A 10,222-nucleotide genomic window follows, 5' to 3' on the forward strand; every position below is an offset into this window, starting at 1 on the left:
GATAGATAGATAGATTAAAACCCGGTAGACTTAGAATATCTACTTCGGGATGTCCAAAAATCTAGAATAGATGTTGATATAATACACTATAAATTAAGGATAGATAGATAGATCTGAGATAGGGGGGAATGAGAAGTGTGATTTTTTTCTGTCTCGAGTTTTCGGGTGTATGTACACAGGGATACATCTTTCAGTTGGCCTTGGGCTTGTTGAAATACTACGAGACGGAATTGCTAGTGAATTCATTTGAGGGATGTCTTCTTATTTTGAATCGAAGCATTCGCCCCGATGCTGACGAAGAAGGAGGTTTCTTTGATCGCAGTCGTTTTCTCAAGTAAGGAAGGAAGCATTCACCGCATGCATAGGTACTTAGAAAGCCCTGTATACTTCATACATAGATTCGAGATAGTTTCTATCTGTGTAGATGTGTATGGGGTGTGTATGTATATCTACAGTTTTCTATGCATATATATGTACATTGTAGACATGTGTATGTCTATATGTTCATCTACATACCTGTGTAGATCTCAGCGGATAGGTATAGCTCTTCGTATTTCTCTTTCTCTATATATCGGTGTGTCCGTTGCTTTGTCTCTCCAGATGTATTTATAGTGGTTCTACTGTACCTGTGTACTTACGCATGCATGTAAGATTGTATCTACACATGTACATCTGAGTGTACACAGAAGGAGGGAGAAGAGAGAGGGCTACTCCCGTCTGAAGGATTACGATGGTGTTGATACTTATGTATATGGACATCTATATATGAAAGTGTGTCGGTGTATCATACCCGTGTGTATGTGCGTGGTGATGCTGTGTGTTCTGGGGTGTATGTACAGGTGTGTCGGGTTATGCCCAGTGGATCGTAATGAGTACGCCCAGTGGCTCGCCGTCCAGCGCATTCAGGAAGAGAAGACTAATCTACTTCAACTTGCGAAACGAGCGCTCCATTAGGTCTTAGCGGTTATCTTCCTTCTCGCGGACGGAAATTCAAGTTCGCCAAATCATGTATACATAACTAGACACGTCTTTGTAGCGTACCTATGTTTGCGCAGTATAGAATGAAGATATAGTAAGGTATAGTATGTATTACCGTTCATACCATACATACGTTTCGTCTATGCTTGTGTATTCGGGTGAGGCGCAGGGGAAAGAAAGAAACGTACTCGATACGGGGCCAGAAGCTCACCTCTCCCATGTTGTCACGGAGTATCTTAGCGAGAGAGAAAGGGATGGATCTTTGTCTCTCTTAGATTCTCTTTCTCGCTTTTATTGAAGATCTGCCTATATGTAGGCACTGGAATCCTACTTTTATCTAGAGATATACACATATCCTGACCTCTCTGTAAACATGCGCGTCTTTGTTGATTAAGATGTATACATGAGAATGCATATAGATAGTATGTGGCAGTGTAAAAGAGGAAGCAGTACTAGCGATATGACTGCATCCCTAGTGAGTAGTAGGTTGGCGCGCGTCCTTCCTAGAGGTTCAACTGTGTACAGGAGAAACGAAGAGACGACTTTTTGTTCATTCTCTTTGAGAACGGACATTGTTTTGATGTCGTGGAAGCTAGAGTCGAGAGAGAGCGAGCTTTCGTTGCTTTGGTCGTTATAGAGATTGGCTAGCTAGCTAGCTAACTAGCTACTAAGCTTCCGACTGTGTCTGGGATGTCTTTACCCATGCGTATCTTCATCCTACCAGTCAAATGAGCAGCACGCCAGGCCAGTTTTCATGAGGGTGCATGCATGCTGACCAAAACTTTTAAAGATGCAAGAGTTTTCGAAGCAGAAAGAATCCATCGACACGGAAAAGAGAAAGCCTCTCTTGTTTTCTTCAAAGGGACTTGAACTTTTACTGACGTACCCACTGCTCCCGAGAAACAGAGATACAGCTTCAAAAAAGACACAGAATGTCCCAGCCGTAACCTTCACCGAATGGAATAGTTAAAACCGTCGGCAAAAGAAAAATTCTTTCTCGTCGTCGGTAAGTTGCGCTCCCTCGCCAGCCACACTGCACTGGCCGATGACGAAAGTCGCAAACAGAAGGCGCGAGAAGTTGCTCGGGGGAAGTTAATGAGAACCCCCCGGATCGCTGAACAAGAACATAATCTTCTCTATAGAAAAGAGGACGGAATTACCAGCGTAAGAGACTGTGTTTCGGAATGGACTTCTATCTGTCTAGGGTTGACAATGGCATCACGGTGTCGCAGCGGAAGACTGTGCTATCGTCGGAGTCTTTAAGCTTGGCCTCGAGTAGAGACACAGAGAAATAGAGATCCCCAAGGATTCATTCTGCAGCCCTTGGAATGGAAGAGTGTGAGGAGAGGAAGGTGGGCACTCCAGCTGTTGTGTGGACTCAGCATTTCACAGCGAGCTGGGAAGGCAAATGTCGTTGCGGGGTTGAGCGTTGCTTGCGGCCTGTCAGTTCTGATAGCGGCAGAGTCACCTCGGGAAAAAGACTGCTCGACGGACACATCCGGATACAGGGCGTATCGCACGCTTAGCAAGCAACTGGAAACCGAAGCCTACCCCCTACAGTTCTAATCACTGCCGGTGTTTTATCTCTCAGGGCTACGAGTTCAGTTCACAGCAAAACTTCTGCAGTCGCATTCAACGACACTTTATCAAGTGGGGTGGCTAAAACCGCAAAATCCGTAATTGACAGGCCCCATAAACACTGCTGACTCCACCACAGTCGTGTAGCTGCGCGCGAGATCGTTACCCCTAATCTCTTCTTCTGCGGCCCAGGAGGCTAGAGACACTTTTACTCGAATGGATGCGGCTTCCTCTAGACCCTGGCACCCCCCCACCAGGGTGACTATAGATCTCCAGGCTTTAGCAAAGAAAGATGCGTTCATCGGTTTCGGACCCGGCAGCGCCGGGGGTTCGTGCGTCGTACCACACAGTGCAATCTGGGGTCTCCGGGCTATGCGCTCAGGCCTGTGGTTCGGTCTGCTTTCCCTTACCCAGTTACTTTTCAGCATTGGGCTTTCTTTCTGTTCGTTTTTAGGGCTTAGCAAGCCCAACCCTAAACAACGCCATAAGTGGGGCTGCACATATGTAGCGCGGGAAAGAACCAGTACCTCTTAATGGGACCTTCCTCAGTTCAGAGTTCAAAAGCAGTTCTCTGTGTCCTTGTTACTTTACGAGAGGTCATTTCGATTGTTTGACTGTGAGACAGGGGCGGTTCGAGTGATCGACGGAGTAGGAGTGAAGCGGTTGCGTGGGCGTAGACGTTCGGAGACCATCTGTGAGGACGTCGGAACGTTTCATTTTGCTCAGTTTAGCCTGTGAAGTACGTATGCAAACTCTTACCCCTTGGTCAAAACAGCTGCGCTTTCGGTTAATTCATTTCAAGTCAATCCACACAGCGCAAAATGTTGCTGCGTTGGTATCCTCACATCTTTTTATTCCAGTCCGAGGCCTCATTCACCAGAGCTCGTATTACCCGGCGGTCGCAGACAGCAAGCGGACACGTCATAGCTGCGCGGGGACAGAGATTGAGTGTAGACCGTAGCAGGCCCCTAGGTCTCTGAGCGGATGCCGTTGAAGAATGTCTCTTGCTTTTGTCCACCCAGTAGAAAAAAGAAAACGTTCGGTACAGTCGAGGGGGTTGTCTGCAGGCAGCGATAATTTCTGGAAGTCCGCATTTCACTGTTATGACCCCCCTAGAGTCATCGGTATTTCAGCTCGCCCGCAGAACATCCTACTCTGAATTCTGCGAAGTAACTCTCCGTCCTCAGTTCCCAGAAGCTCGTCAGTAGTCTTCGGGAGCCCTTCGAGTGGGCTGTCTCTTTCCTAGGTCGACAAAGTTCTTCTCTTCATGCTCAAGGAGAAGGGAAGCCTTTTGGCCGCGGTCCTCCCGAGATCATTCTTTACAGGCGACATCGACAGCCCAAGTAAAGATGACAAGATGCGGGCCGCCTTGTATCGTGTCCATCCGAGGCGGCGGCGCTATTTCCTCTTCAAACAAGAAAGGTCTTGCTTGTATTCCTTTCTTATTCCCGCTTAACATCGCTGGTGCATCGGAGGCAACCCCTGCTGCCTGACACTCCCGAGGTTTCAGCAAGAATACCCGTGCACTGTAAAAAGCAGAAAAAGTCAAGCGCGGCGGTCTATGGACATGCGATTCCTCCATTGGTAGTGAAGGGTCTCAGCACTTAAGCAAACATAGGTTCTTCGGTTTTAGACTCCACTCAGAGGGGGTTGCCAGCACCCTTAGCGCTCATCATATCCACTCGCGTCGCGCCAGCCGTGCGTAAGCACACTGCAGCCCAAACACACCGAGGTCTTGACCGCTTTACACTAGAGCTGGCACGCCGAGTGCTTGGAGACACCTCGCCAACCCGACACTCTTCATCTTACACCTTCACACCATACTCGAGCCTTCACAACGCGATTTATTCACTACCTGCAGGCTCGACGCTGCTACGCATGACAGGCTAGGCAAGCCACGCACGCTCACCCCGGGCCAAGTGTCTCTCCGCAAGTACGTGCTTTTGCGGGAGACGTAGAACCGGAGACGCAGCATTCACTTTCAAACTTTATGAGGGCATGTTCCCGTTCGCCTTGATGTCTTGTCACTGCATGCGCTTCGAGTTCGATGACGATGGCACGACTAGCTAGCTCCTTCTGACCGCATGCACGAGGGAGAGTCGGCTGGAATTACAAAAAGAACTTGGTCCCTACGAAATCACAGGTGTCATGTTTCTTGGAGAAAGACAGCGTTTTCTTTCTTAGTTTTTTAGAGGCTCACTGGGAAGAAACCAGAAAAGAAGACTGGCAGTTTTCTTCGAAGGACAGATACACCTTTGTCTTGCGAAGTAGGACATGCATGCGATGACGTCATCAAAAACGACTTCATCCAGGATTTTCTCCACGTCACCCATCGTATTCAGGGATGTGTCCTTTCGGAGAGAATGTGTGGACGTCTTCTTTCTTTGCTGTATCTCGCTTTATGCAAAGGCAGGAAGTCGTTACGCTGGGAGATGTCTCCAGAGGGTATGTAGTAAAAGACTGTTAACTGAGGCTTCTTCTACCGTCCCTCCTCGGGTTTCTCTTTGGCTGTTTCTTCCCTCGAAGCAAGGCGTCGGTCTTTCGAGCTCACAAAGAGTTCAGACGGAGAGGAAGAGGCATACAGGTGTCTCCTTCCAAGCATACCTCGAGACTTAGGTGTCCTTCTTCTCCCCTCCTTCAGTAAAGATCCATCTATCTCCATAGATTGTTCTTTCATCCGACTTGCAGGAGGGTAACCCGTCCCCTTCATTCTTTTCATGGCCTTTCATATATGTATCTTTGTATCTTCCTCTTCTTTTTCATCTTCTTTCTTTCTTCCTCTCTGTCTTGCTCTTATCAAACGGAGAAAGATCTCCTGACTGAGAGAGAGAGAGACAATGACCCCTTCTTCTTCTTCAGCTGATCTTGCTGTTTCCTTCCCGCCGTGTGAATGCCCTTCTTTTTCTTCCTCATCTTCAGAGGAGCAAAATGACGTTTCTTCTCGTCTATCTTGTTCTCTCTCTGATACTTTCTCGCCAGAGGTTCTCGAAGAGATCGAAGCTCTTCAAGCAATCTACGGAGACGAGCACGTGAAGATTTCTCCATGTTGTCGACTGATTCAGATACGTACAGAGTCCATGCAGTGTCTCTCCAGAGATGAAGAAAATCATCTTCACCCTAAGGAAGATCAAGAAGAAAAGAGACAAGAAGAAGGAGAGACCGTCTATAAGCCGATCTATTTCATTGTGCAGCTTTATATCCCCGTTCGATATAAACAAGACACCTCTTCAAGTGAACGGATAGATAAGGAAGCATCTGAGACAAGAGAAGATCAAGCTATTCCTATCTGTCTTGTACATCTCCCGTGGAGGCCATCCGATCCACATGAGGACCAGCGCATGCAAGATGAAATTCTTAAGCTCCAACAAGATTCTTCTACAAGTCTCTTCGATTACGTCGAGTGTATTCGCAACTTTCTTCCTCTTCCGTCACCTTCCTCTTATGATCGAGAAGATGGGAGAAGAAGCGGACGCAGGGCGATTTATCACGGTGCAAAGGGTTGGTCTTCTTCACTTCATAGTCTTTCTTCAAGAGATTCTTCCCGAGACAGAAGATCTAAACGAGAAGAAGTGGAAGAAGATGAGAGAGAGGAAGAGAAAACCACTCTTGAGGAGATCACCAAACCGTATATAAGCCGATGTTCTTCTATCTATGATAGTGATGAGGACGAGGAGGAATTCTGTCTTCATAAAGGAAAGAAAAAGACACACCAAAGAAAGATCAGGTGTCAGAAAGAAGATGAAAAGAGAGATGATAGCTATTCTTTACAAGATAAATCTTCTTCTTCTTCATCTTGTCTTTCATGTCTTTCCGTTTCTCCTTTTGGGCTAGATCTTTCTATTGGACCCGTTGTAACGGTTCACAAGAGTCGCTTCATTGGCATTTGTGCAAGTGTACATACACCTCAAGAAGTTCACGAGGTGTATCGACACATCAAAGAAACGTATCCAGGCGCCACGCATTACATCATGGCTTATTCTCTTCGTTACCAGAAAAAGCCACATCCCTCGAATTCTTCTTCTTCTTCCTCTTCTTCTTTTCCTTCTGTCAAAACGAAAAGAAAAGAGAAACATCTCTCTTCTAGTAAAGAAGATCCACGTCATTTTCAAGGCCATTCGACCTCTCACGCCCCCTCATCTTCTTCTATGAACGAGGAGCATCCTATTCATCGACAGAATCCTGGAAAGCACAAACCAGCATGGAGTTCGAGAGAGAAAGAAGAGAAGAAAGATGAAGACAACGAGGAGGAATCTCCCACACACCATTCAAGCTCGCCTACTCCCACCTGGATAGAGAATTGCGACCACGATTCAGATGGAGAAGGCGGAGCGGGAAAGAAACTTCAGCAGCTCCTGTGGAATCTCAAGGTGTCTAATGTAATTCTTATTGTCATCCGATACTATGGAGGCATTCATCTAGGTAAGATCTTATTCTTCGTCTCTTCTTCTTTTTCTCTCTTTAGCAATCTCTTAGAAGAAAAGAAACGTCTTTTCTTTATTCGCTTCTCCATGTCTTTCTTCTTCTTCTTCCTTTCAATCCTCTTTTCTCTATCTCGCTCTGAATAGAGAGACAAAGGTACCTTTTTGTCTTCCGTGGAGAGAAGAATAAAACTTAAACGGATATGCCTTTCATCTTTCTTGTGCTTCTTCATGACGTGAGACGTCTTTGCTTCTTCATGTTAAGATCTTCATTGGATGCAGAGAGGTAAGAGGATCAAGAAAGGCCGTTGCAAGGGAGAGGAACAAAAATAGATTTTTCTTCGGGAGGGAGGGATGCAGTCTAAACAAGACTGGAGACAGTTCTCTTTTTGTCTTTTCTCGAGACCTCTCTTTCATTCTTTCTTTCTTCAGTCATGTCTCTTCTTCAGGACCAAGCGTATGGAAAGACACTTCTCTCAAGTGGAGACTAAACTTATCTATCTATCTATCGATGGATCTATCTATCTATCTCTCTATAGTTAATCTATGTATCTATCTATCGTTACTTTGTCTATCTATGTGTCTGTATGGGTGTATATATACGTGTGGATGTATATGTATGTAGGGACATGTACGCGTAGCAATATATAGATAGATAGATATCTACGGGATTGATGACTGCCCTCTTATGACTCTGTAAGCAAGTAGGTTTATTTCTGCTTCTCTTATAGACATACAGACGTAGATACATACACATACGTATGCGTCTTCATACATAGATTCTCATACATACACCCGAGCCATGAAGACAGAAGGAGAGATGATCTTTGTATACGGGATGATCTTTCACCTCAAGCTAAGTCGATTTGGATCAGGATCGCTTTTGCATGCTTTTCTTCTCTTTCTTTTTCTTTTTTCTTTCTTTCTTTCTCTCATTCCTCACCTACAGGGCCTGATCGCTTTAGAGTCATTGCGTCGGTAGGTCGAGAGATACTTGAAGAAAGTGGATTTCTTCTTTCCTCTTCGACTTCACACTCCAAGACAACTCAAAAGATTTCCCACCATAGTAGTAAAAAGTGACTTTCTTTCTTCTCTCTTCTCTTCTATTTCCTTTTCTTCATTGAAGAACGGTAGTCATGCTGTATCTTCTCTTTTTCTCTCTCTCTCTCTTTTCTAGTTTTCTTTCCCTTCTCTTTTCATCGTTAAGCATTCCATAATTCTCCTGCTATTCCTTCTCCTTCTCCATCATACCAAGGCTCTGGACTATTGCCCTGCTTCTATTTTCTGTCTTTCTTTCTTCTTCTCTCTTCCATTAACTTCATTCAAGCCTGACCCTCTATGCGACGCGAGGGAGATTTCTTCATGACGTCTCTTCAAGAGATCTTATCATTCTTATAGATAAAGAAGACGCTTTCTCAGTCCGTCTAATTTAGGTATTGGAGGAGAGTCAAGCATCCACACACACAGAAAAGAAAACCTACCTGATGGATGCAGTGGATAGACCGTTTCATAAGAAGAGAAAGAAAGGATAAGCTCTGGGTCAACCCGAGAGAAGAGGCTTGAATCACCCTTCAGTAGAAACTCCAGATCAGGTAGATAGAGGAAAGGTAAATCGAGGAAGAATGTCAATCTGTTCTTTCTTTCCTATGGAAGATTTCCTCCTTCTCATCGTGTGTAGCTCTTCAAGAGAACCGAGCGCCTAAGGTCATGATCTTCCAGAAGAAGTAGAATTCGATAAGGCGTCGTTACAGAAGGCTTAGTTAGTAGCCTCTCGAGTGGCGGCAAGGGAAAAGGAGCGAGCATAGATTGTTCTTCTTTTTATTCTTTTTAGAGAGGCCTGATTGATGGATGTCCTTTGGGAAGGATACAAATCATTAAACAGGCCTCTTCACCTTTAGAGGGGGAATTAAGGAACGATATGGACGACGCGGAAGGTCGTGTCTACTTACTACTATGAGAAGCTAGCTGGCTAGCTAGCTCGAGTTTAGGGTCACCCATCCCCCGGAACAGACAGATTCATTCATCTCTTTTCTTTCTTGGCTCAGCAGTAGTTACTTCAGGTGATGAGCAAAGGATAGATGGCGAGTGACCCTAATCATAAAAAGCTAAGAATCGAGAAGAAGAAGGAGAAGTAAGGAGTCCAATCTACCGGGGCTGTAGACAGGAGACGTCTGCTGAAATCTTAGCGTAGGCATCCCCGGTGCATGCATTCATCATTCTCCTATTTACTTCAACGTTTATCTTCTGAGGAAAATCTGCTGTTGACTTCTTCCCATCGTTCTTTCGATTCAGCTTGGCCTCTTCTTCTTCTTGTGGCTAGCACTCCCCTCTCCCTACTTCTCTTATTGACCTTCTCAATCGAAGCCTCTTCACCTCAAGCACGCGTGCGTGCCTCGTGTAAAAGTCCCTCTGAGCAAAGAGATGGAGACTCCCTTCCAAAAGTAACACCTGGGAGAGTGTTGTGTTTCTCTACTCATTACAAATGAAATAGTCATCACTGCTTTCTAAGTCGATCATGAGAAGAAGATCTCTGCTTTTTCTTCCTATCCTTCGGGTGGAGTCCCTTATATGCGGATGAATGGCTGTGTGTGGCTCATTAATTGCATCGGACATGCGCAAGCCCCCCCCGCCCTATCTAGAAGTGGGAGAATCGGCGAAGCGTCTTCACGAGACAAGCAGAAGAAGATACTGTTAAGGAGAGGTCGATCTTACTCAGATTTCTCTTCTCTTTCCTACGCATGTGTCTGAACAGCAAGGACATCTCCTTTCTGACATAGATTGCCATTCATGAAGAACGAGAGGGACTCCCGGGGAGGAGAAGCAAACAGAAAAGAGAGAGAGAAGAATCTCTTCCTCTCTCCCTCTCTTCGTGAAGTGGGTCTTCTCTCGGCATCGACATATAGAGAGAGTTCAAATTTGAGAGAAGGAGCTTCTGCTTCCTCTCTCGTTTTCTTCCTCCTTTTCTCTCGTGTATCTTCGTTCCTCAACCCTACTTGGGAGTAAGAGCCTTAACCCCTTCGTTCTTACTCCAAAGTAGAGTATCGAGGTGTCAAACTATCTTAACATTGCGAAGCTCGAGTCATTCCACATCTCACAAGGAGAGAAAGAAAGAAAGTCTCCAAAGAATCCACTCCACCTACTCTATCTTCCAATTGAAGATAAAAGACACCTCTCACATTCCCAACTTGGGTGAAGATTGTCGAGAAGATGACTATCCCCAGTGGCCGGGTGTACATACACCCCTCCAC

General features: G+C 45.6%; 3 protein-coding genes across 3 annotated transcripts; all 3 read left to right on the plus strand.

The window, feature by feature from the left end:
• Window positions 1-179: 179 nt before the first annotated feature.
• On the plus strand, window positions 180-1,741 carry CSUI_001849 (sec7 domain-containing protein; the record flags this gene model as incomplete). The annotated part of the gene is made up of 2 exons (XM_068062052.1): window positions 180-334; window positions 840-1,741. Coding segments are annotated over 2 exons (270 nt in total), but the record flags the coding sequence as incomplete, so codon positions are not given.
• A 3,163-nt stretch (window positions 1,742-4,904) lies between these two features.
• CSUI_001850 (impact) lies at window positions 4,905-8,302 on the plus strand. The gene is made up of 2 exons (XM_068062053.1): window positions 4,905-6,975; window positions 7,924-8,302. The coding sequence occupies exons 1-2, from the start codon at window positions 5,394-5,396 to the stop codon at window positions 8,052-8,054; spliced, it is 1,713 nt and encodes a 570-aa protein (XP_067925971.1). The 5' UTR covers window positions 4,905-5,393; the 3' UTR covers window positions 8,055-8,302.
• Window positions 8,303-8,842: 540 nt separating this feature from the next.
• Window positions 8,843-10,222, plus strand: CSUI_001851 (uncharacterized protein). The gene has a single exon (XM_068062054.1). It carries the CDS (start codon window positions 9,179-9,181, stop codon window positions 9,458-9,460), a length of 282 nt encoding a protein of 93 aa, XP_067925972.1. The 5' UTR covers window positions 8,843-9,178; the 3' UTR covers window positions 9,461-10,222.

Source organism: Cystoisospora suis (genome assembly GCF_002600585.1).
Source record: "Cystoisospora suis strain Wien I chromosome Unknown contig_747, whole genome shotgun sequence".
NCBI lineage: Eukaryota > Apicomplexa > Conoidasida > Eucoccidiorida > Sarcocystidae > Cystoisospora > Cystoisospora suis.

Excerpts from the sequence above, each read along its gene's own strand:
- CSUI_001850 (XM_068062053.1), top strand. The coding sequence starts at position 5,394 with ATGACCCCTTCTTCTTCTTCAGCTGATCTTGCTGTTTCCTTCCCGCCG. Across the intron at positions 6,976-7,923 it reads CTATGGAGGCATTCATCTAG|GGCCTGATCGCTTTAGAGTC; the intron begins GTAAGATCTTAT and ends CCTCACCTACAG.
- CSUI_001851 (XM_068062054.1), top strand. The coding sequence starts at position 9,179 with ATGCATTCATCATTCTCCTATTTACTTCAACGTTTATCTTCTGAGGAA.